The following is a 27,138-nucleotide window of genomic DNA, read 5'->3' on the forward strand; positions in this document are numbered from 1 at the left end:
GATTGGTCATGAGCACCCAACAAAGGGACCAGATGCACATTTGTGGCCAAATAAAGTACCACAGGATCTGCAACATGACAACGTGGAACTATTATCATCTTGATTCCTCTTTCCACCAGGGATGAGGCAGTGATAGGCAGCCTCTGCCTGACTCATTTGTATGTCTCAGCCACCTGTTCTTAAGAACATAAGAAGAGCCTGCTGGATCAGGCCAGTGGCCCATCTAGTCCAGCATCCTGTTCTCACAGTGGCCAACCAGGTGCCTGGGGGAAGCCCGCAAGCAGGACCCGAGTGCAAGAACACTCTCCCCTCCTGAGGCTTCTGGCAACTGGTTTTCAGAAGCATGCTGCCTCTGACTAGGGTGGCAGAGCACAGCCATCATGGCTAGTAGCCATTGATAGCCCTGTCCTCCATGAATTTGTCTAATCTTATTTTAAAGCCATCCAAGCTGGTGGCCATTACTGCATCTTGTGGGAGCAAATTCCATAGTTTGACTATGCGCTTTTCTTCAGTTCTCATAGATGACATATTCAAAGATATGCTGATGGAGGCCTGACTAAGTCACAGTTCCAGAGGCTTTGGGTCAGTGAGGTGCACATGCCCCCATTAGAATTCTTGTCCGTTTCCCCAAGTGGCCCTACAAGATTGGTCACCTTCCAAATGATGCCTCAAACAGCTCTCCAGTGTTCCCTATTGCCCACTTTCTTCCCTCCAGGTGTGACCAATTATAGTGGGTCTAAGATCACTTTCCATTTATTGCACATTCATCCTCATTTATGGTGCAGGGAGATTAGACAACATTGACAATTTCATGAGAATTCATTCTGATTCATTTGAGGAGAGTTTAGACTATGTGTCAAACAAGTGTTGTCCCACATTCCTCAATGCATTTTCCCATCGCTTTCTTTTAATCTTTTTGGAAAGTGGGTTTCTAGTGCAAGACCTCCATCTACCATAATTGTGCAAACCTGAATTTGCTGGTATGTGATTGACCCCTATCCAAGAATAGCAATGGTCTGGAAACACCCTATCTAATGAAGCTGATTCACATCACATTGGGATGCCCTCTATTACTGAAGTGTAAAGGTGGCAAAGGTTGTGGGCACACTAGTTGCTTCAAAGGCAGCGAGAATGGTTTTTCTGGCTGCATTTTGAAGTGACTCTGCCCTTGACCTGACACATCTACCTTCCTCACTGCTGACTTCAGATCCTTCAGGACTACCCACAGCAAAGTGCTGGGCCAATCATTATCTCTGCCTGAGCCCACTGCAAAGCTTTTCCATTGGCCACACCTGGAAGGGCAACGGGTTCACCTACCAATCAGTTGCAAAATCTGTCTGAAGCTGAATTTTAATAAATGCACTTGAGCTGATCTGATCAGGTTTTAGAGTAAGAAGGGGCAGAGTTTGACTAGTGTTGTGTGCCTGTTTCAGAAAAGAGAGGTGGAGATGCACTGGAACCGGCACAACAGTTGCCGTGTGTCTCTACCCAAAGAGAGAGAGAGAGTAGTCACTGCTGTAGCCATTGTGTCAGATGAGAAAGAACTGTCCTGTAATCTTTTCCGTTTGTATCAGGTGACTGGCTAGTCCCATATGGCAATAAATGGAAGAGTAGGTGGGTGCTGCTGAGCTAAAAGTGGGGTTGTGCCATCAGAAAGGGCTTCTGACTTCACTAGCCAGCCTCCTAGGGCTGGCCCAAGATATGTTGCTGCCTGAGTGGAGCAGCAAATGGTGTCCCCTCCATAAGTGAAGGTACCTAGTATGCAAAGTCAGCTAAGTTCTTTTGGCACTTGAGGGAGAATATCCCATCAGCACCTCCCTCCCTGGTAGAAAAACAACAAATTACATAATTAACTATTTGCTGCCCTATCACGACACCCAATATCAGCTGCCTAATGTCAGACTGGCCCTGGAAGCCTGTTGGTTGCCTCTCACAAACCGGATGAGCTGTGTATTACCTGCCTGTCTTTCCCCTGCTACAGCAGTGTGTAAAAACACCCACCTATTCAGCTGCTGAGGGGGAACTGTTAAATGTATGGAAGCAATTAGAATGGTACACCCTATTTCCATGTGGCACAAAGTGGTCTGAACTGTACAAGAGGTGTAAGAGGAAAGTCTGCTTTTGTACAGGAGATTGGACCGTATTCTCACTTTGGTGCTTCACACCTTTATGATTCTAGAAGCTCTTGTAAGAGAGCTGTGAACCATTGTCTAAGAGTGAGCCCATAAATCCCGAGTTCAAAGGTCAGTTCTGAATTTGCTAACTGGTTTTAGCCCAGGGGTGGGGTACCTCTGGCCCTCCAGATCTTGTTGGACTCCAACTCCCATTAGCACCAGCCAGCATAGTAATGGTCAGGAATGATGGAAGGTGGAATCCAGCAACATTTGGTGGGCTACTAGTTTCCCACCCCTCTCTTAGGAATATTGCTGTTTCTGAGCCTCAATCCCTATCCAAAAGATGGGAATAAAAATATAGACCCGTTTATTTGGTTACTAATACTGTACGTGTAGGATTAATCATTGACTGGCTGAGAAAACTGATGCCTTTGTTTTAATTCATTTGGTATGTAAGCCGGTAACACCATCTTTCCCTCCAACACATAGCTATCAGAATAGAATTTGGTATGCATGTTCAAGATCCAGTTCTAAGTTTCAAGTTCAAATAATAGCTGAACCTTTCCATTTGTTTTCAGGGGAGGGGGAGGGTCAGGAAAATTGTAAAAAGCACTGTAATGCAACATCTGTCACGAAGATCGAGATATCGGAATAAAACTTGGTATGTATGTTTAGGACACAGTTCCTCATGTGAAATTCAAACACTAGCTTGACCTCCCATCTTCCTTTTTAGGAGGGGAAAGATGCAAATATGCCCAAGACATTGTAATGTGAGAGGCTGTAGCTCAGTGGTAGAGCATCTATCTTGCATCCAGATGGGCCCAGCTTCAGTCTCCAGCATCTCTGTCTGAAATCCAAGAAAGCCAACTGCGCTGTAGACAATACTGAGCTTGCTAGATAGAAGAATGCTCTGACTTGGCATAAGGCGGCTTTCTATGTTCCTGTGTAATATGAAGCAAGGCCTCTGAAATATTGGAATTTAGTTATACCCGATTCAGCAAATAAGCCTTTAAAAACCAATCATCTAGCCACAAATGTTATTTTTCTTTAGCTCTCTTCCCCCCCATTCTCTGTGATAAAGTCACTTGAAAACATGCCAGCCAACTGCTTTATTCTCGCAAATACCGTAAACTCAGTTTTATGTCAGCAGAATTATGCCAAGTTGCCAGCCAAGGTTGAAATATTCCAACAATGCTGTGTTTGAAAGAGCGCGAGAGAGGCTGACTGAAGCGTTCGGATGCACGCACACACAAAATCCTCTCGCTTACTCTTAAATGCGAGAGTTCCCGAGCAAGAGCCCCAAATGTCACCGGAGCTGGAAAGCTAAACGCCGAGGAAGCTCACCAGCTGCCCGGTGCTCATCTTTTAAACCATTCTGCAATGCAATCTGCAGAAAAAGAAAGGTGAAGAAAACCCCAGCGTGACTATAAACAAATGCACGCTTACGTGTTTGCACATGTTGACCGCCTGCAAACGGTTGCAAGCAAACGCCGGTGCACGGTGACCACCACAAACGGCCGTTTCCCCTTTTCGCTCTCTCTTAAGTTAGCTATGATTTCCGAAAGAACTGCTAGAGAATCTCACTCAAGGGGGGGCGGTGATCTGTCTGTGGGCTCCCTAGAGCTAAAACTGGTGTCAGGAGGGTTAATCGATCAATCAACGAGGATCTGCAGGTCTGGGAGGAGGAATTGGAGGCTGGGCCGAGACGAGAGAGAGAGAGAGAGAAGAGGGGTGTGTATATAAGACTTTGGGAGGTTCATGCTGCACCTTCCCCATCTCTCTGGCCGCCTCCTTCAAATCATCCGAATTTCCTGCAGGGTTTAGACACGACTACTTGCATAACGAGAGAAAAGCGAAACAACGGGAGGCCTAGGAAGGTGGCTTTTTAAAAAAAGTTTCTTCTTTGCTCTGTGTGATTTCTTTTTCTCTCACCGGGCGAGCATCAGATGACAGCTCTACACCGAGGGAGGGAAAACCAAGCTGCCTTGCCACCAGCAGACAGGATCTGCAGGACGCAGCGGCAGCTTCCCCAAAAAAGTGATCGTCGAGAAAGAGCGAAAAGCCGGAGTGCAGCAAGCGGCGAGTTCGGGACACGAGGCTTTGGAGGGGCCACTCACGAGCGCCGGGTGAGACCGAGAGGCAAAGGAGCGGCAGCGGCAGCCAAGCGTTCCTTTCTCAGCTGCCCGCTCCTCTTTCCAAACCTGAAGAGGGCGTGCGGGAAAAAGACCCGGCGAGGGTTATTCCCGGCAGGAAAGAGAGCTTGAACCCCGCAAGGGAGAAGGCCAGCCCAGGGAGGCTCTCCGTTGCCTGCCCGCCAGCCAGCCCGCGCGCTGCTCCTGCTGAAGGCCGGATTCGGCAGCACTCGAGGATGCTGTTGCTCCCGCTGTGGCTCTTGCTGCCGGAGCTGGCGCTCCTACTGCCGGCTCAGAAGTTCTCAGCGCTCACGGTAAGGCAGGCTCGGCTCGTTCCCCGCCGTCACCGCGCTGTGGCAGCAAAGCGCCCTCCTGCTGCCCTTTCCCGAGGCCGTTCGTCTTGTGTTGCCATTGTCTTCCCACCCACAAAGACACTTGCTGAGCGCGGTTGGCCAAGCCGGGATCGGCAACCGGGGGGGGGGGACACAACTTGGCTTCTTACTTTGCAATCACGTTTCATGAACTAGGTAGCTCACCCTCCCTCCTGTCCACTATCCTTACACACATGTTCGTATCACACACACAGGGCAGCTTCACACCTTGATGAAATTCCTACCCCCTGGAGTAAAAGCGAGGAACTGTCACTTTGTTTTTCAAAAGCAAGCTTCTAGTCCTCAGTATTGCATTAAAATGTGTCCAGTCATGCTTTGTAGATCTTCATCATCCTTTGCTGCTTTCCTCCATGAAGTATAAAACAGGCAACTCTGTATGCTTTGCTTGAGACTCAATATAGTTTTATTGAAGAAATCCCTGGATGAGTGTTTTGGGGCTGGTGTATGTGTGTACTGATGTCTCGTATCAGGAAGGCTGTGCATGTTTGCTTACCTGGTAAAAGATAATCTCCACCAAATTAGTGCAAGTGAGCTCACACAACTGGTTTTGTTCACACAATTCTGGGGAAATTAATACTTCCCCACCCTTAATACAACCTTATATTTACAATGACAATTTTACAGTGTGTGTTATGAGAGGTCCAAGGAGTATTAGCTAGATTAATTTATCTGATTAATGTATTTGGAGTAAAAGTCTGTGTTTTGTGAGTAGGCAACCTGGGGCACGTGGAGTAACAAGCTAATGGAGGTTACAGTTGGGCGCAGGAAGCACTTGAGTTACCATATCTTCACTTAATCCAGTTTTGTTCTGCTGAAGGCACTTGGGCAGAGCAAGTCTAAATGTAAGTAAAGTGGTTTAAATGGTTTGTGTTTGGCAGCCTACAAACTGCTGGCAGTCAATGGGGGATTAGACACCCAAATGCCTTTTGAAAAAGGGAGAGTGTGAGCTATAGATGTAAGAGTTTTGCACACTGATCGTCAATAGAACAGAAGCAAATCTTAGAGACTTCAGTGCAGTTTATTCCTCACGAAGCGTACTTGAAATTTCAGCCTGACAGCAAACTTGAACACTTTACTTGGAAGAAAACTTCATGGCAATCAATGGGATTCACTTCATTTTCGAGGTCTATCCAAAGTCCTACCAGTACAGAGGCATCCCGAACCTGCTTGGTTCTATTAGAGGAACTTCTCTGTGCATGCACAGGGATCTCTAACTGCTTCAGGGCTGTGTGTTTCCCTGCCCATGAAAGAGAACAAGGAAGCCTGCATGTAAGAGTTCAGTAAGGGCTTCAGAATTGCTGGATCATATAGCTGATGGGAACAATCCACTGGAATCTGGCCACGCTTGTATGTATTCCATTGAAATCAATGGAACGTAAGCATTAACTGTGAGCTGTTCCTACTAATTTTAATGTGACTAAAGCAATTAGTGCCTATCTCTGGATTACATCCGGTGTGTTATTCATGACCACTTTAGTCTCATTTTCTCTGCTCTATTGCTTTAAATACCAACTCTCCAGACATTTCATCTAGTTTCATTGACTTCACTGAAGCTGGCATTCAGTCAATGGTCTTAGGGTTGCCATTTAACTGAGATGCAGTCCATTGAGACAGGGTTCTGTGATCCCAGGGATGTATACTCCCAAGCAGATGCGCTTAAGGGAGCACAGGCTCGCTCCTGATTGCTGCATTTTCTCTAACCACTTTTTAATTATGTTTTATGTTCAGTTCATGCTTTAGCCATGCCGCAGCCATGCAGCCAGGAAGCAGAATGTAGGCATCCAATTGTGTGTGTGTGTGTGTGTTTAATGTGAAAGACTGCCAAAGTGATTTCGGCAACCTTCACTAATAATAAAAGACACACTCAGTGGGTTTGCAATGGGTTTGAACTAGCCCTTCATACAAACAGCATAAATGTGATTCAGAGGCGGATGGGTGACCCACTCCTAACTTGCCTCCAGAATTTATTGTTCTGTTCAAGTGTCCAGGTCAAACACTTGAAAAAAACCTTGAGGAGTTTTTTTAAGGTGTCTGTCATGATTTTTTTTTTTTTTTTTTTACAAAACTCAACCTTCTCCCCTTCCCCAAGCTGTCTTGGATCTTCCATGCCTCTGCCCTCTACCACCCGCTCTCCTTTCCCAAAGAAAAAAGACTTACTTTGGGGAAAGGGGGGAGTAATAGATAATTACATCATTTCCTGTTGGGGACCATTTCTGACAGGAAATGATGTGTGGAGCACGGAATAGCCCTGAGCCACAGTTCACTTTGGAGCCAGCTCAAAATGGAATGGACCAAGTTCAAAACATGCCCAACCTATTTGAGTAGAGGAGAGATTGTCTTTTGAGACCCCCCCTTTTTCAGTTACTCACCCCATCTCTAAGTTTGGGTCCCTGCCATCAGCCATGTTGCTAGGATCAAGTATATGAACTTGATTAAAATATAGGGTAGAGACACATTTCAGTTGCACTGGCTTCAGTGTGCCTCCGCCTCTGTTATTTAAACGGGGACACATGACGCTAGTCAAACTCCACCCCCTTTTACTCTAAAACCTCAGAAGTTGCAGCTCAGATTACATTTTACCTTGAAGTCAGCTTTACACATAGTTCAAAACTGATTGACCATCAACCTTGTTGCCACTCCAAGTGTGTCAAATGAAAGCATTTTGCTGTAGGCTCAGACAGACACAGTGATTGGCCAAATGCTTTGCTGTGGGCGGTCCAAATCAGAAGTGGAGAAGGAAGATGGGCAAATACGTTTGGAATTGCAGCCAGACAAAACATTCTGGCTGCTTTTGAAACAACTAGCTTGCATGTAGCTGTAAGCTGCATACATACTAGCTGCTTCAAAAGCAGCCAGAACTTTTTTTCTGGCTTCAGTTTAAAATGCATTTGCCCATGGCTGGAGACATCTCCCTTGCCCGCTGCTGATTAGGACCACCCACAGCAAAGTTTTGGGCCAATCATTATGTTTGCCCGAGCCTACAGAAAAGCATTTTCATTGGACACACCTGGAGTGGCAATGGAGTTGATGGCCAATCAGTTTTGAAATCTTTGTGAAGCTGACTTCAAAATAAAACATGCTGGAGCCGCAACTTCCGATGTGAAGATACATTGAAGCCATCAAAACCACAAGTGTGTCTGTACCCATAGTCTCAGTACAGTCTGTTGGAAGCAGTCTTCTGAAATAAGTTATTCGGCTACAATTATTACTATTTTAGTAGTATACCTGTTCACACATTGTTAATCACTCATAGCCAAAGAGAGAAAATAGAACCAACTTCAGTTAAGCTTCTCTGTCCAGATATATCATGCAGAGATAACAAACTAAGGCCCCAATGTGCTACACATTTACCTGGGGATAAGACCCACTGAACTTGGAGGGACTTGCTTCTGAGTAAACATACATGGGAGTGTGCTGCACATAATTTTAAGTGTGATAGCTTATCTTTCTTTTACATCATAGCCTGATGATTTCCTTTTCTTCCATGTAAAATGCCTGGGCTTTTGTGAGGATAAATAAAAGAGAAAAAATCTTGAATTGTCTACCTGATCTCTTTCACCTCTTAAGTCATTTTAAAGTGCAGGATGAATAGCAGAGTGTAGATGGCACAGGACTGAGTGGTGTACCAATACATTTCTCAAAACATGAGTCAGCCCTTCCTTCCTTAAAACAATGTGAGCCGTTTCAAAGAGAAACTTGCCTGAATCCTTACTCCCATCCCACTCCAAAGAGCCTTCTGGGTGTATTTTGTAATAAATAAAACAAACCTAGCCCATATGGCCATAATACCCTGAACACCCCCGATCTCATCTGATCCCGGAAGCTAAGCAGGATCAGGCCCGGTTAGCAGAGCCGGGGCCAGGCATGCCGGGGCCCTTGGGCACCAGCCTGCCCTAGGCCCTGGCGCACACATGCACGCATGCCCCACCTACGTGTCCCTGAAGGGCCCCTCCTTAGGGTGGGATGGAGCTCCCAGGCAGGCCCCCTCTGCTGCGCAGGCCTGCTGGTTAGTACTTGGATGGGAGACTGCCTGGGAATACCAGGTGCTGTAGGCTTAGAGGAAGGCAATGGTAAACCACCTCTGAATACCTCTTACCATGAAAAGCCTATGAACATATATATAAAAAAGGTTCATAGGGTTGCCGTAAGACATAATCGACTTGAAGGCATATAACAACAATAACACTTTGCATAAGGGTGACTAATTGCAGCGAATCCTTGACTGCTTTTGTTATACTACTCTTTTTGTGGTATTTGATTCTCCTGGAGATGTTTTTCATCTTGCCCCATATTACACTAAAGCAGGGATGGGGGACCTGTGGCCTTCCAGATGTTGCTGGACTACAACTCTCATGATCCCTGAGCATTTGCCATACTGGCTGGGACTTATGGGAGTTATGGTCCAGTGACTGGAGGGCCATAGGCTCCCCATGCCTGCACTAGGGAAAAGCTACACTAGTTCCCCAGTGGATTCTTAGCTACCTCTCCAGCCACTGCAGAAATGCAGACGGGCTGTGTCTGTGTTGGGGTTGCTTTTAAAGATATTTTTAAAGCTGTTTTTTAAAAGGTGTTTTGTTTAATATGTTTTAAAGTCTTTTGTTTTTAAGATGTTTTAGAGTGCTTTTAGTGTTTATGTTTGCTGCTGTGGGCTCCTTCTGGGAGGAAGGGTGGATACATTTAATAAATAAGCAATAATAAATAAGGGCAGGTGCCCAGGAGTAAAATCAGCACCCGAAGTATATAGCAGAATGGGTGTACAACCAACTCAATCTGTGCGCAGCATCCCAGCTTACATCCTATGCATTTCAGTGAGGCTCAAGTGTACAAAACTGGACACAGGATTGTAACTGGAGGGCATGTCTGGATGGCAGCTTTGCAAGTGCTGGCTGAATGTTGCAGCTGGCAGCATTGGTGGTGGTGGTGGGAAGATGTTTCCCCACAGGAGGACACTGCAGTGCTGCCTGTGGGAAGGCAGGATGTGTGGGCTCATGGCCCTGCTCTAGCCCTTGCCAGGATGTGGGCTGGCAGTCCCTTTGCCCATCCACATATGTGGGCAGAGGCGATCAAGAGTGCTGAAACAGCCCCCACTAAATTAGAGACATCTGGATATGCCATTTAAAGGGTAAAGACAAGTCTTTGCTCTGGAGGTTGCCAGCACGCTGTTCTTCCCAGCTGGCAATCTCTTCTGCTCAGTATTTGGGAAACTGGCTTGTAATAACTTGGAGAAATATACACATCAAGGGCATTCACCTAGTCTGCAAAAGAAGCGCTCGGCAGGGAGATTTGCCAGAAGAAGCGACATGATAGTGTACGCTTGTTTGCTTGGTCCTGGTTATCTGGGGGAAGAGCTGCTATTAAAAAAGGACTCACTTGAAAACAGTTCTAGTGTCACAAGAATTTAAAACAATCTTTTTGACACAGAGCCGGCAGATCTGCATCCTGATGTTATCCTGAAGCCAGGGTTAATGGTGGAGGTGGGGAGGCAGGAGGGCCATTTGGCCTGGGCTTCAAGCTTAAAGGGGGGCTTTGATTTAGACAGTTCTTATTTATTTTGGCATTTGATGCATTTCACAACTTGTTTGTTATGCACATCAGACCAAAGTGTGACACACTGTCTCAACTTAGAGCTGCAAATTTAAGCAAGTAAGATATATGGTTTGCTAAAAGGCAAAATTTCTTTGTTAACTGATGTAGATTTTGTCATATTGAAGAGTTAAGCCTTCATAAATATTAATAAAATAGGAATGGAATTAAACTGACTATTCGTCTGCCTTTTAACTAATTAATTGATTACATGTAAATAAAATTGTATAACCCAAACTGTAATATAGGTGCCATTTTGATAAATGGTAAATTAAAATCTAACAAATCTCCATTTCAGAAATTACACCAAACCATGGTAAAAGAACACTTAACTGGTTTCTCAGGATGTCTGAACTGACAAGCCATGGTTTACAATCAAACAGGAAACCAGAATCAGAATTGTTGGTTTGAAGCGGGCTTGTAAACCGTGGTTTGTGCTGTGATAATATCTGAATTAACAAACCATCATTGTGGCTGTCACTTCAGTTTCATGGGCTGAGGTACTACGGAGATGGGAATTAATTTATGAACTTATTCTGAGTGCTGAAAGAATTGAAAACTACATGTTCACACATAATGCTGTACCAGGGATGGTGAGCCCACAGCTGATGGCCCAGGTCGGACCACCAAGCCATGTGAAGTGTCCCGCCAGCCCACAGCAAAATTGATACCTTGCAATGGCACCTTTTCCTAATCTTCCTCTTGTGTGCCACCATTTCTAGAAAATCAGAGTGCTCTGGTTTCCTGAACACCTCCAACCTGTAAGTAGTAGCAGCACACAAGAGGAAGAAGAGGTGCACTTGCAAGGCCAGGAAGAGGGGCTTATGCAAGAGATCTTTCTTGCATCAGTGCTGGGATGGAAGAAGAGATTTCTCTGCTCCCAGCTCAGCACTGTGATGGGAAATCTGCTCTTTATTTATTTATTAAATTTATATCCCACCCTTCCTCTTAGTAGGAGCCCAGGGCAGCAAACAAAATAACTAAAAACACCCCTAAAACATCATAAAAACAGCCTTTAAAATATATTAAAATAAACAGCTTTAAAAACATCTTAAAAAGCAAATACCTCCTTGCAATGTTGGGCTCTGGGAATACAGGTTCTTTCTTTTCTCAGCCCAGTACTGTGGTTGGGAGGAAAATTGTCTCTACTCCTCTGCTAGTTGGCATGGATCAGTAGAGAAGGGGAGATTGTATGTTTCCTTGGGGTGTTGTGTGTGTGTGTGTGTGTGTGTGTGAGTGAGAGAGAGAGAGAGAGAGAGAGAGAGAGAGAGAGTGAGTGAGTGTAGGGTGATAAATTGTTGGCCAGTTGTGCATGTGGCTGCCAGACCCAGATCATAAATGTTTAGCTGCCCCTCTTCTGAACCATTTTTTAGCATGATGTGCAAACGTAACCCCAATGAAAGCAGACAAGCAGCTCTAAACCATAGTTTGCTTGTTGTATGTTGGGAAACTCAAAACTGGGATTTGAATTGTAAACTACAGCTACCCCAAACCATGGCTTAGCATGAACTGAGTGACTGTTAAATTATTGAACTTCTTATCTATTATCTTTTCATTCCCTATTACAATGTAAAATCAGTGTGTCCTTAGTTAAAATTTGTCCTTTTTAAAATTGGATCCCACTAATTAATCAGCATATGCTTTAGCTGATTAATCTCCTGAATAGACCAATAGGAGTTTGCAGCCCTATTGGAAATATACAGTAATTAAAACATAATGATGAGTGATTTTGGAAATCTATACAATATTTGCTTGACTAATCTTTTGGATTTCTCCATATGGGTCCACTTCTCTATTAGAATCTTCAGTGGATCTGCTCTGAATACTTTTGTTGCATGAAATAAAGTCCTTTCTCAGAATAGAACATGGTCTCTGCTGCTATAGCCCCACGCTTATGAAACACCATCTCAGAAGAGGTCTGGTTGATCTGGCTTTCAGCAGGGGCTGTTTGGGAGATTATTTGGTCAATAATGAGTGCTGCTCACCTGGATAATGGGATTTGCTGGGGACAGTATAATGTGTTTTTACTGGGTTTTGTTTTAACTCTTGCGGTTTTGTTGTGAGCTGCCTAAAGCCTGCAGAACAGCAGGATATAAACATCTCAAATAAATACATGAATAGATAAGATCAACCAATGACCGTTTGTAACATTTCACTGGCTAACGGGCAGGTGAGTCCATTCATTAGGAAAACCAACTAAGCTATAACCACACTTGCCTAACCAAATCTTTCAACTAACAAGTTCAGCACAGACTTTTTGGTGACTTTGGATTATCTGAAAATGATCATTGAGGAATCAACATTTTCCTTGAAACTAAGTTGAAGATAGCTGAAATACCCATAAGGCCCCTCAGAGCTGGCTTGTTTAAAGTGTTTGAGGTGGAGGGCTGTGCTCTTTGGAAGAACTTTATTACATGCATATAGCTTATGGCAGCAGTAAAGTGGGACATATTTATCTTAGCCTTTCAGTAAATGAATGTTTCTACAGAACAGTAAATGTTCCCCTGCAATAATTTTCGTGGGGGTGAAAGTGAGAGCAGCTGGGTCACTCATACCTGAAATTCTTCAGATGGGGTCCTGTTCCCCCTGTGCTGCTTCCTGGAAATGATATGCTGATTAAAAGCAACTAATTGAAAACCTTAAAAGAAACCATTCACTTCCAAGAAGTTTTATAGTGTGTGACTTCTGCAAGTGCAGATCACATTAAGTCAAATGAATTTTGTCAGTTTTCATCCTCAGTGGGCTATAATACCACCTTTAAAGCTTGGCTTAAAGTGTTCTTGGGGAGCAAATAGAGTTTCTTTTCTTTTTTAAAAAAGGAATGTTTTTAGCACAAGCTAAATTCCATCCCTGACTTATCTACTTGCTCTTGCAGTCATATCCCGGGCACATTTCACTGCTGCTGCCACATTACATGTGTTGAGATATGTATATACACACATTTTATTGAAAAGTTAACCAATTTTTAGCTGTTCCATGGTAGCCATATCGTCTTATAGCTTCTAACGCTTTTATTTCCAAATGGCCCAGAGGGTTTTACAGTTAGCTATATATAACATGCTTGGAATCCAGCCTCTTCTGTCCTGGGGGATAACACCCAACGTGATGCGAGTGTTAGTGGTGATGTGGGGGAGACGTTTTGGCCAAAGACACAGGCCAAATTGCCATTTTAACAATAAGGAGGGATATAATGACCTTGCACTTCAGGCTTGTAGTGATACAAAGGCAAGCAAGAAAAAGGTTGTGAAACATGTTGCATGATAAAAGTCCTATATAGTATACATCTACTGATATAAGTACGAGTGTTTACTAATCTGTTGAGAGCCAGTGTGGTGTAGTGGTTAAGGTGTTGGACAACAACCTGGGAGACCAGGGTTCGAATCCCCACGCAGCCCTGAAGCTCACTGGGTGACCTTGGGCCAGTCACTGCCTCTCAGCCTCAGAAGGCAATAGTAAAACCACCTCTGAATACTGCTTACCATGAAAACCCTATTCATAGGGTCGCCATAAGTCAGAGTCGACTTGAAGGCAGACCATTTCCATTTAATTTTTACTAATCTGTTACAGGACATGCAATTGTGAAAAGCACTAGCTGGGAGGAACACAAAGCTCTGTAGTTTTGAGTCTTAGATTCAGGGATTGACAAATTTTGGATTGGTTTGATAGTCAGCAACAAATGGGTTGTCGCTAGGGCATGCCTCTACCCTATCCAAGGGATGAGGGTCTTGTCCCTGATTTTGTGCTGCCTCTTTGAAACGCAGCATGAGGTCATGAACAAAACTGACGCAGAACCAGAGAAGGGTTTCGTAGTCATGTGGGCTTGCTCTGTCTTGGCACCTGCTGGGTGGCTGGATCTTCAAATTCCTAGTAGGTGCAGAGGCAAGCCAGCACATCTCTGCTGCTCCCTACCTGCTTAGAGCTGGTGAAGGGCAATGGAAGCATGTGGGCCTTTTCTGCCTGCTGGGTGGTTTGAGCTCCAAATGCCCATAGACAAGATTCCACCCAGGTTTTTTGTTAGGGAAGCAGCGGGAATCATCCCCCCCTTCCCTGCAGCTCCAGCATTGGGAGGAACCCTCAGGCTTGTCTGCCTCACCAGAGCTTGCTTAACTTCTCACCATGGTGAAGAGGGTGAATGAGATTGTTGCGTTCTCCTTAGGTTAAATGTAAAATACACTAATCATGCCACACTACATTGTGTGCACCACAAATGAACCACAGACACTGTGGTATCCCCATATATGCACTTGCATGTTGGGTGAGCACATGGTTTGTTTCATTGGTGCACATGTGGCAGGCAGCTGGTGCCAACTGTGCTTCTTCTTGCGGCATGTATGCTATGTGTGCACATTGTAAAAAATGATATTCACCTTACACGTTATGGGAAACTGTAAAGGTACATTGTGTACCCACAGTGCACTTCCTAAACGGTAACATAACAAAGTAACTCTTTGTGTTTGAAGAACTCCATTGTTTCCCAAGAAAGTGTATTTCCCTAAATGGTGGCTGGTGCTGTTTTGAGACTGGTGGGCGGAAGGCAGGGAGGCCAACAGTAGGTGGAGCCAGAGCCAATGAGAAACCAAGCCAATGCATTCTGGTTTTGCCCCCATCCTCCTCCCTACTGAGTTCTACAAGGAGAACATTGGGACTGAGGAGGAGGAAGCTGATAGGCAGGGCCATCCCATGGTCCAGTTGTAAGAAAGAAGGCAGGCTGGTGGGTCTGGCTGAGGACTGAATGAGGTTGGCGGGACAGCATCCCCGTCTCCTTAAAGGAGCAGCCTCCACTGATTTCCTTGCTTCCAGTATATTCTCCCTGAAGTGATGCAGAATATCAGGGTAAATATGGGACTTTAATGAGCTGTTTCACTTCTGGTAATATTACCAGCCTGCATTCATTTATGTCAAACAGTGCCTAGATAAATTCTCAGTCTTATCTAGTGGCCCAATGAAGGGGTTTTGTCCAAATATTGCTAGTCAGTCCCATGCAACTGTATTTTCAGACCTCTAGTATCAGCTGAGGCCCTTTTCCATGTTTCCCTTCTGAGGAAGGTGCGGAGAGTGGCAACATGAGAATGGGGTTTTTCACTGGTGGCTCTCAGCTTGTGAAATGCTCTCCCCAGGGAGGCATGCCTGGTGCCATCACTATCCTAATTTTAGGCACTAGGCAAAAACATTTCTTTTTCCCATACTTTTGGACTTTCATAATGACAGTTTTAGATATTTGTGGCTTCTTTTAGTAGGGTAGGATATGTTAGACCTGCCTTTTTATATTTATATGGATGTGTTTTTAGGTTGTCATTCTGTTTTGGTTTAGGTACTTGGCTTACCTGTACCATTCTGGGTAACGTGTGTACAACATCATATGCATTGGCTAGGAATATGCATTGCATCCCTATCTGCATTAATTTTGATGAGCCTTCCCCAACCTGGTGCCCTCCAGATGTTTTGAACTGTAATTTCCATCAGTGCCAGCCAGCAACAATATGCATTGCTATGTACCCTGCCTGGTGGAAAGTGAAACCACATCAGATGCTTTATGTCTGAATATATATCTGCATGTGCAGTTCCTTCCCAGTCCAGCAATGGGATCCTTGCACAAGAGCTACTTTTGCACACATTTCTTCCCAGCTGGAATAGATGTGCATTTGTAACGCATAAAGCTATACTCAGTATTTTGACATCTTGTGTGTGTGTTTAGAAAAATAACTTGCGCATAGACAAGTACTCAGTCTGGGGAAAATACTGTAAAAATATTTCTCATTGAAAAAGAAACCTTAGCACTTGAATTTTTGGTGCCAAGAAGTGGCTTTGTTTCTCAGAATTATTTGGACACATTCCTTTTGTGTGCCAGAAGTTGACATATGATGGCAAGTAGGACTCATATCGATGATTATGACCTGTTCTCCCTTATAATTAATTTTCTGAAATATTAGAGCGTGTAGGAGAATGATAGATAACCCCTCTTTATTAATTCTTCCTCTCATTGCTTTATAAAGGAAAAAAGATGATGTAAAGGAATATATTCTCTACTTGCTGTTAATGGATATTGCAGAAAGGAAAAAGAAAGACACTCAGTCCATGTGCTGAGAGAACTGCTAGACTGTCACTGGTATACTCTAATCTAGATATTATGATGTGATTATTTAACACATGTTTCATAAATGATCTGTGACAAATGACTACTTTGGTGGGGGCACTAAACCAGGAACACTTTGCTTTTGGTTTTCATGAGATGTGGTGGGTGCCAATTGCTATAGCTGAACTCTGCAGAAATTGTCACTGTTCAGCACCATGGAGAATCATCTCAAAGAAGTTTTGGGTTGGGCGGCAGTAGCATAAGTTATGTGGAATCAACCCAAATACATCTAGAAATGTGGTTGCCTGATTTGGACAGTAGATCTGAAATATCTCTCTCTCTCTCTCTCTCTCTCTCTCTCTCTCTCCCTCCCTCCCTCCCTCCCTCTCCCTCTCCCTCTCCCTCTCTCTCTCTCGTGTGTGTGCTTTTGGAGTGTTGGTAAAGGGCATGTATATGCCTCCAGAATGTAAATTTCCAAAAAAGATCTTTAACTGGAATGGTACATGGTTGGAGGTTCAGATCGACCATATTCAGAGTGGCAAGTCATTTCATATGAATTACATTTAGCTGCCCATGTGGATGGCATTCCAAAGTGTTGTTGGAAATCATGCAGATCCCTGTGGCAGATTTGTTTTGGCTCATAAGGTAAGGGCATCTCCAGTGATTGGCCTGAAGCCCTTGCCCAGTTTATGTATATGTCTAGTCTTCTAATTGTAATGATTTAGATGGCTCAGATAGGGTTGATCATTTAACAGTGTATGTGGGCAAATGTTCTTTCTGGATCTGTGTCAGATGAGCTCCAAACTTTGCTTTTGCAGCTCTTTTAAAGCAAGTAGGATCAACAACTTCTGATTGATTCAATCCCAAAGCTTCCTTTTAGCATGCATGGCAAGTTGTGCTTCTGTTAGCGCAGTCAGGAGAAAGTATGTGGCCTATTAGGACCAAATATGGAGATCAGCCCTGAACAAATGGTTCTCAACCTGGCCTTCACTGTAGCCATGCAACATCCTTGGTGTATCCTCTCCACATCTTGTCCCTTTTTCTGTTAAAATCAAAGAGACAAATACTACTCTGCTGACTTGTGTGAAGACACTGGAAGGGGTGGTTATGGAAAGCAATGCACGTGGCTGACTGTTGTCAGGGTTCAAGACAAGGGGATCCTCATATAGGGACAGGCAAATCTGTCAATTTAATTTTCTCTCCACTTCTCGTTTTCTAGCCTGAAGTCCTCAGCATGAGCACATACTTGCAATTTTTTTAAAAAAAGTTCTTGTGAAAATTCATCAGAATTTTAGTGTGAATTTATCCTAATGCACACATTTATATTTGCAGTTTTATCTAACATGCACTATTTTGCAAAGCAATTTTCCCTAATGTAAAGCATTTTCTATGCTATTTTCATGATTATATGCATTTTTATGGATACTTTATTCCAGTATTTGCATTTTAGTACACATTGCTTGGCTGGAGAACTGCTTGAAAAATTCAGAGAAGTGTGAATTCCAAAAGATGGCTGTGTTTCGGTTCATGTAGTGTTTTCAAAAGGTCCCAAGTCATCACAATGTTTCTGGTTCCATTATCTCTTTTTTTTTTTGACTAGCTGCAGCTTCCCACTGCATCCACCAGCCTCAGTGGAAACATCCTGGTGGCCATGGGAAAAAATAATGATATTGAACTACCCAATATTGTTTTCTTATCCTAAAGAGTATCTTTTCTAATTTTGTAATAGTTGGCATAGTATGCCACTGGAGAATGAACTCTCTGTGTGCGTGCGTGCGTGCGTGTGTGTGTGTGTGTGTGTGTGTGTGTGTGTGTGTGTGTGTGTGTGTGTGAGAGAGAGAGAGAGAGAGAGAGAGAGAGATTCAAAAATAACAATGAATTCTCTGGAGGCTACTGGGCTAAAATAAAGTTTGGGAAGAAATGTTGGCAGCAGAATTCTTCTTTGGAAGGGAGATGAGAACCTATCACAGAGTTACTTTATATTAGAAGTCTGTTCAGATAAGGAGCCTCTAGATTTGAAGATATCCTAGCTGTTTATCTTCCTATTGGTTTTTCTTCCTCTTCTCTATGGCAAAACATTTGTACACATGTGCATGCGTACACACACACAGAGAGACACAAAATTTTGGCTTAAAAAAGAAATCCACCAGGGTCTCTTAAGAGCCAATTCATGGCCCTGGAAGAAACTTCATAGTATGACAGATAATATTCTAAAACTCTTGGCATAACTGGCTGGAATATTTTCATGCTATATTACTTTGTTATGGCATGTGATACTTTTTTAGCATTATAAATCTGCTGTGTATAATTATTTGTAAATGTAGGAATGGAGTTAGACTGGCCTTCTTCCAGTCAGGACAATGACACATTCAGCAGAGATGAAGACAGATGGAGAGAGAGGCTAGGAGTATGCTGTTAGCAGCTCTCAAGGCATATCAGGAACTAGAGGGACTATAGCTATCATTAATATTTTATTTATCTGCAGTAATTGTAATTTTAAAAGTAGATGCATGCACATGATGGACAACAGACTATTTCAAATCTAGAATCATTTTCCTGATTTGTTAATTGAGATCTCAGCTAGTTCACTATGACTTGTGAGAAGTTGTGAAGTATGCTATGGTCTAATTCAGAGCTTGGAAAAGTTACATTTTTGAACTACAATTCCCACCAGCCCAATCCAGTGGCCATGCTGGCTGGGGCTGATGGGAGTTGTAGTTCAAAAAAGTAACTTTTCCAAGCTCTGGTCTAATTAATAATTCAGTCTTCTGACCAGGTGGGAGTGAACAAGGTGCTTAATACTGCCAATTCAGCATACCTTACACCCGTGAATTAGCTTCTCAGACTCATGTGGTTAGCTTAGAAAAAATAAGATTGGGAAAAACAAGAAGACATTTTGAGTTTTTTTTCCTTTGCTCTCCAAGCCTCTGGATCTGTATTACATCACTAACAGTGCAGTCCTGTCTATATCTACTCAAAAACATAGGAGGAAGCTGCCATGTATTGAGTCAGGCTATTGGTCCATTTAGCACAGTGTTGTCTATAATGACTGGCAGTGGCTTTCCAGAGTTTTAGGCAGGGGATATTCCCAGTCCTACCTGCAGACACCAGGAACTGAATCAATCTTTTTCATGAAAAGCAGATGCTCTACCACTAAACTGGGGCAAGTCCCCTTGAGCTCAGTGTAGCTTACTCAGGTGAGTAGGTATAGTCTAAGCCAGTGGTTCTCAATCTTTTTTGGTTCACGGCGCACTGTAAAACATATAAACATTTTCTGGCGCACTTCGTGTACAAAATTAAAAATATATTAATATATTTAAACTATGAATAAAAATATATTAATAATAATATACTTTCATAATATTTGCGGCACACCTAGCCACCTCCTGCGGCGCACCAGTGTGCTCCGGCGCACCGTTTGAGAATCACTGGTCTAAGCTGTTGGGTGGGCCATCTGCCACACTGGGCTGCTGCTGATGCTCAGATCTGGGTATGTGACACTGTAGAACATAGGAACTGCCTCACATTGACTTAAAGCATTGGTCTATCTAGCTCCATGTTGACTATTTATTTATTTATTATTTGATTTATATCCCGCCCTTCCTCTCAGCAGGAGCCCGGGGCATAATGCAGACTATGTTGACACACAGCAGCTCTCTAGGATTTCAGATCACAGGTCTTTCCCAGCTGTATCCAGAAATTGCAGGGTTGAACCTGTGACCTTTTGCATGCAAAGTATGTGCTCTACCCCAGAGTTACGCTGCTTCCCACATGAACAGGTATGCACATTTTATTTTTAACATATAAACAAACATGGCAATAGCCATGGAAGCCCATAGGCTTCACCACTTTGTTTATTTTTGTGTGATGGCTTAAAACCAACTCCAGCTCTCATCAACCCCAGCCAACATGCCAATGATCAAGGATGATGGGAGTTGTAGTCCAATTACCTCTGGAAGGTCATATGACCCACATCCCTGGTTTAAGGGGCTTGATGTGGTCTATGGGCTGCCTACTGAGAAACATATGTTGGCCTCTTATTTTTAGCAGAGACAACTCATAAATATTGCAAATAAATCCATAAATATTATAAATAAGTACAAATAAATATTACAAATACACAGAATAATCTGCTCTTCACCTTTCTGTGCAACCACAGAGACCTGAAACATTTTAATAAGTGAAAACTGAGGGCTGTTGTTCACATTACTAGACAAGAGATATGGGTGCATTCATGGGAGCTGGACAATGTTGCAACATTTGTATCAATTTTAGAGAGACAACAATTGTAGAGCAAGAGTCCTCCTGTACTATTCAAGCTCTCTCTTTTTTCAAAGGCAGCCTTGTGTACTGTAACATTTTCACATATCTTCAAACATGCTTGCAACGCTGCTTCGCCTGCCAAGAATTCTGCCTAGGAACACAAGGACCAGCGTAAGAATCTGGCAGTACTTTTCAAACTTGGGCTCCTCTTTGAAGTTTACTCTACCTTTTGCCCCCCCCATTTTATTAACTAACCATCCATCCTGTGAGGGAGGGTGCACAGATTCTTCCATGCATTGGTGCTTGTGCAGCCTGCTAATCAGTGGCGTCACTAGCGGGAGTGCAGGGGGGTGCGGACCTCCGGCACGTGCCCTCCCAGGGGCATGGTTGAGGTGGCTGGGCTTGCGTGCGCACGCCTGGGCACGCGCACTCGAGGCCAGCCACCCTGTCTATGCCCCTGGGAGGGCGCGTGCCGGAGGGGCACCCAGCCGCAGAAGGCCTGGGAATGCCAGTGCGCCTCCCTCGCCCCGCCGACGCTGCTCCCGCTCCTGCTCTCGTCCGCCTGCCCGCCTCCGAGGAGGAATCGGCGCAGCCTTGCCGGGCAACGGCGTGGGGCGGGGTGGCTCTGGGTGTCACCCCCCTCATGGTGACACCTGGGTGCCGGCCGCACCCCGGTAGGGACGCCCCTGCTGCTAATGTATGTAAAGATGTGAAGATCGCTGCATAAATCTGGGGAAGGACCGTAGCTCAGTAGTAGAAAACACATTTTACTTGGAGAAGGTCCCAGGTTCAATCCTTGGTAATTCTAGATAGGGCTGAAATCATGAAGAGTTGCTGCCAGTCAGTGGAGAGAACGCTGAACAGGAAGGACTTTGTATAGCCAGTGGCCCTATTTGAATCCAGCACTGGCATTAGAAAAGGGCTAGAACAGGATATCTTTGCCCCACCCCTTCTGAAAACATGCACAAGGCAACATCAACACAACAGTTCTTTCCTAAATCAGGTTGATGGAGGAACAGTTATCCCACAAATCCAATTGTGAATAAGTGATGGTCCTTCTTTAGTGGATTCAACCCACCCATGCCTTGCACGTGCAGGAAGAAGGGCACTCCTTGGTCAAGGATCCTACCATTGTTCCTTCCTTTAGGGCTCTTGCTCCAGCAGTGGGGCCCACCACACAGTTTGTCAGTTCAAAGACATTGGAAGCAGCCTTTTACCATCTAGGCTGTTTGTCTACTTCCTCCAGTATTGTCTACCCTGATAGGCAACACTTCTACAGGGTCTCAATCAGAGGGCCTTTGCCATCATCTGCTGCCTGGTCCTTTCAACTGAAGATGCTGGAGACTGGACTTGTGGCTTTCTGCATGCAAAATGGGTGTTCTGCCATGGAGCTATGGCTGCCTGTTTGTTTCCCAATGCCTGCAGTTTGTCAGAGTGCCCTGGGAAAAACCTAAGTATCTCCTACTTATGCCCACACTCCTGCATTCATGTGGGAAGCCTGTCATGCTTCCTTTGATCCCATTCTGCTGCCAATAGGAAGGCAGCATGGCCCGAAGGATCCAGAGGATGTGTACTGTGATGACTGGTAGTGTGGAAAATGGGTGTGGCTTGGAGCAGATGCTGCCCAACCTTGATTTAGATTATCCTGTATGTCGGGCCATCCTTTTCATTAGGAATGCCTGCTGTAAGTGGTAGATCTGGGGCTTCATTAAAGGGGGTAATTTGTCACTTATTTATTTTGTTTTTAAACTGCAGGATGCACCACTGGATTTTCTGCCTTGGGTACTTAAATGTCTTGGTCCACCCTGCTTGCCCACTTTCTTATTCTACTTATGCTCTGGAAGAATTAGCAATTTGCACTTGGCATTGGATATTTTTGTCAAAAAAAGAGTAAAAACAAGATACTGTTTATGACTTTGCTTTTCGTTCTGGTTTCTTCTAAGACTGATAGGCAACCCTAGCAAAAAGGGAAAGTTCATTTTAACAGCCGAAGAAATTAAATGAACACCTCTTTCTCTGTTAATTTCTTTTCCTGCCAGATGGTGAATATATGGGGGAACTTTTGTTTTGTTGTGTTCTCCATGTCTTTTCACCCAGCACATACTTTGTGTGCCTTTTAATACCCTGGATGGGTTCCACAGCACACACCAGTTCAGATAGACCACTGAGGTAGCTGAACAGAGGGAAACGAAACACAATCAAAGCCTTCCAATTTTAGGGACACATTTGGATGGCGCCTACAAACCCAAACATTGGGAAAAGCTAACTTTAATTGTGATTCAATCCAAGGCCATAAATAAAGCTCTAAGTGGCTCCAGATCCTCCAGGCAGCAGCACTGTAAGAACAAATGGGCACTGGTGTGACCAAGGGCACTTGGACCTTGAAAATGAAACATTCTCAATGAGGCTTGTTGCTAAAATAAACTCCCATGAAACTTCTCATTTTGAAAAATATCAGTGGCATGATTTGCTGTGAGGGATGCCGGTCGACCTTTCTGTTACAGCTAAATGGTTGTATCAGCAGATGATTAATTGTGTGCATATGTAGGAGAAGGATGGTTTTTATATGGTTGTGGGGAGACCCAGAAAGTTTTAATATGGAAAGCAGGGAGTATCTACAGAAAATATGGATCTGGCTGCATTTTAGATACAGTTCTTACCTCTTTTATGCTGGGCACCTAAGTTATGAGTGCTTCTGAACAGCGAACTACAAAATGTTCAGCATTCTGAAAGTTTCTCCCCTGCCTGTTACCCCCAGCCCCCTATTCTGTTAGTTTAAGCAGAGATTGGTTGGCCACCAATCAGGAGTGCTGTCGCAGTGGATTTCCTGCATTAGCAGCAGATTGGACTGTATGACTTTTGAGCTCCTTTTCAAGTCTGTGATTCAGTGATTTCTCCACACTGCACTTGTCCCTGGTAATTAGAAAGCTTTACTGCCCACATCTGAATTACCACCTACAACCCCCATCCCCTAAATTGCTTATGTTTTACTGGCTGTATTATATACCCACTACCACAGAATTTCTGAAATGTCTGGCTGAAGGACATCCTTTCATAAACCAGCTCACCAGCTAGCTTGCTTCCTTGGCCCATTTCACATAACTAATTTTCAGTGGATTTACATGAGCTGAGCTCATTTTGTAAACATTTCAACAAACAAAATCTGAATTCAGACCATATTTGGAAGGCATTTCAGGATGTGTTGTCTCACCATCTGTACACAGGCTGAAACGTTTACAAGACTGGCTCAACACATTCAGTTCCATTGGGGGGGGGGGAGATCTGTGCAAGTTGACCTCAACCGTGAAATGAGATCATGTGAATGATCACAGTCACTTTACAATGCTTCTGTTGGCATATTAGTAAATGAATGAGAGACAGTATGAGAGCATGGGTTGGTGGTAGAAGGCTTTTGTTGAGTAAATTTGTATCCCTTAACATTGATATCTGAGATTTTATTTGCTGTTATTCAACAGTGACAAAGTATGTCATTATGTCCTGTTTGGCTAGAACTTGGCTCAGGAGGACAGGTTCAGTTTAAAGGTTAGATATTTACTTAAACTTTATCCGAATCACATTGGTTTGGAAATCTTGATGGAAATCTCCATGGGATCTGGCTGAATCATGAATGTGCTTATGCTCCCAGTATTCAGGCCAGGCCAGAATTACCACAAAAGCAACCATTCTCAGTATTTTGGTTTTTCTGCTTCCAGTTCTGTCCGAGAACAGGAAGAACAGAAGTGCCTGAAAAACCTAAGCCTGTAAGAGCATTCAGCCAACAAGGTTAGCTAAGATCAATGGGTCCTTATCTCTACTTGTTCACACATTCTTAATCATTATTCTTGCCCTGCAGTGTTCTCTCTCTCTCTCTCTCTCTCTCTCTCTCTTTTTACCTGCAGCAATAAAAACCACCTTCCAAACAGATGGAAGTGATTAACTTTTAAGGAGAAGCTTTCAGAAGAACAAAGTGGCTAGTGGGACGCTAACACAACATGCACTAATTTAGGAAAAGAGAGTTTATTGAGGATGCAACAGAAAGCTGAGAGGGGCTTTGTGTGGATTACACAGAACAGTAAATAGTTCTGGCTGGGACTTCTTGGAATGAGAATAGTGGGAGCTGGACAAAGTAGTTTCAGCAAAGCTGAGATAAGCTTTACTGCCTGCCTGGGTATTTCCTGTGCTATCTTTTCTGTATGCCACCAGAATAAATGAAGATCTCATCTGAATCAAATGATATATGGGAAATTTCAGGCTGATCAATGTAATTTAAGCGTTAAAAACAGAACACTTTGCAGAGAGAACATAACAGAGCAGGCCTTTACTGTTGTATTCTAAAGCAGATGACTGCATTACAATCTTAAATGGATATTGAGGAATAGTCCTCAAGGGAGTTTTAACCAGACCTGTCACTAGAAGCTAAAATGATGAAACTGAGGTTATCATACTTTGGACACATAATGAGAAGACAGGATTCACTAGAAAAGACAATAATTCTGGGAAAAACAGAAGGAAGTAGAAAAAGAGGAAGGCCAAACAAGAGTTGGATTGATTCCAGAAAGGAAGCCACAGACCTGAATTTACAAGATCTGAACAGGGTGGTTCATGACAGATGCTCTTGGAGGTCGCTGATTCATAGGGTCGCCATAAGTCATAATCGACTTGAAGGCACATAACAACAACAAAGACTTCAGTGGTCTACAACTAAAAAAAAAAGGTAATTTGAAGACTGTTAGTTATCAGCAATCAAGACTGTAGTTTTCAGTGCTGATATTAAGCACATTGGCATGGTTTAGCCATGACAGACAAGGACATACTCCAGTGAGCTTTGTGTGTGCTCTGTACTCTTCCTTCTTCTTCATACACGATGGGAGCATGTTTCCATTTTCCCTTTGCAGTTTGGAACAAAGTACAGTTTCCTCTTCAGTCTGAATAAGGGAAATGGTGATTTGTTTAAACCACATTGTTCTGTCCCAAATTTACCACACATGCAGTGTAATCCATACACATTTACACTAAGTCAGATTGAGTTCAATGAAATTTACACCTAGGTAAGTGGGTATAGGATTGCAGACTTAGTGTATTGTTTATTGATTCAGGTGAGAAATTAACAGTGACTTAGTTTACTTAATCATTTCTTAGCTGCAATATATCTCTTGTGTAAGCCAAGGTACATTGGTATAGGCTAGAGTGTGATTTTTTAGAGACTAGCGGTATTAGTTTTCAGGGTGCGACAAAGATACTATTGGGAGGTGGAGTAAGAATTGTGTTTTTTGCAACAGAGGGAATTGAAATATTTGAAGTGTTCATCTAACAGTAATAAATGTTGTTGCTTCATTTAAGTGCATAATATGCAATAGACTTATCTTGATGCTGTTGTGCTATACAGAAGATACTCATGTACAACCATAGCTAAAGTTTTTAAAAGAGAGTATGCATAAAGGTAATAATTTTACGCAAAGTTGGCAATTAGGGATGGACGGATCTGCCAGTTTTGGTTCTCTTCGTTTCTCATTTTTCCAATCTTAAAGTTGGTTTTTGACATTTCTGCAGCAATTTGAGATAAAAAAATCCTCATGAAAATTCTTCAGTGTTTTATTTCAAATTTCTCCTAATAAACACAATTTTGTATGTAGTTTTGACAAATGTACATAGTGTTTTCTTCTAATGTAATGAATTTTTATACCTTATTTTTGCTAATATTCTCATTTTTATGTGCACATCCTCCTAATATATGGATTTTGATAAACATTGGTTGGTTGGAGAATTGCATTGCAAACCAGATAAGTGTGGATTTCAAAGGATGGCTATTTCTAATACTGTTTCAGAAAGTGTGAATTTGATTGATTCAGCTTTAAATGTGAACTGACTGAATTTCTCCCCGTCTCGACTGGCAATGTTAAAATTTTACACAATTTACTACAATGAAGAGTAAAATATAAAAATAATAGGGCTCTTCACTTCAGTTTCATTATTCAGAACAAGAAATTATATGTTCTTCTTGAGACAGATGCTTGTTATACAATGAACAGTTTGAGAAATAATTGCCTTTTTATATGTGCAATTGTAACTTCTTAGGTGCAGGTCATACAGCCAAATTTCTCCATGTAACTGTGTGTGTGAGTGCACATAGCTGCCATTTTTCTAGTATTTGCAATAATAGGGGGGCTGATGGCTTCTGTGCATGGTTCTGACTGGATTGAGATTGTTTTATTCAGCATGGTGCTGCAAGCATGGCTTTCCTGGCTGAATGTTTAAGATCCAGCAACTGTTCCCAGCAATCATACTGGAAACCTTCCATGTAGTATTCAGAGTGTGATTGTGATAAATTAGATAAAGAAACACAACCAGCATTAAACAGCATTGATAGGATGCACTTTCTCATCTGTTTTGTGATGTTGATGGCAATGCATATTCCTACCTGGTGTCCAGAGCCACTGTGCCTTATTATCCACACATTACTATTAATGCACAATACCAGTGTGTTACACTCTTTCTGGATCAAAGTCTGGATGTGTGCATTGCATTAGAGTTGGAGATAGGGTTGCCAGGTCTCCAGTTTTTGCCCAGAGACTCCAGTTTTT

General features: G+C 43.3%; 1 protein-coding gene across 4 annotated transcripts in view; it reads left to right on the plus strand.

Annotated features, from left to right (window-relative positions):
* Positions 1-3,863: 3,863 nt before the first annotated feature.
* Positions 3,864-27,138, plus strand: part of SMOC2 (SPARC related modular calcium binding 2) — a 233,185-nt gene continuing 209,910 nt past the window's right edge. For 2 of the 4 annotated variants that reach the window (XM_061624416.1, XM_061624418.1), the window contains exon 1: positions 3,865-4,560. In XM_061624416.1, the coding sequence (XP_061480400.1) occupies positions 4,483-4,560 (78 nt within the window). In that variant the 5' untranslated portion in view covers positions 3,865-4,482. Of the gene's footprint in view, positions 4,561-27,138 lie in introns of all 4 variants that reach the window. The other 2 variants (XM_061624417.1, XM_061624415.1) reach the window with 2 other exon arrangements.

This window comes from Rhineura floridana, chromosome 4 (assembly GCF_030035675.1).
Source record: "Rhineura floridana isolate rRhiFlo1 chromosome 4, rRhiFlo1.hap2, whole genome shotgun sequence".
Lineage (NCBI taxonomy): Eukaryota > Metazoa > Chordata > Lepidosauria > Squamata > Rhineuridae > Rhineura > Rhineura floridana.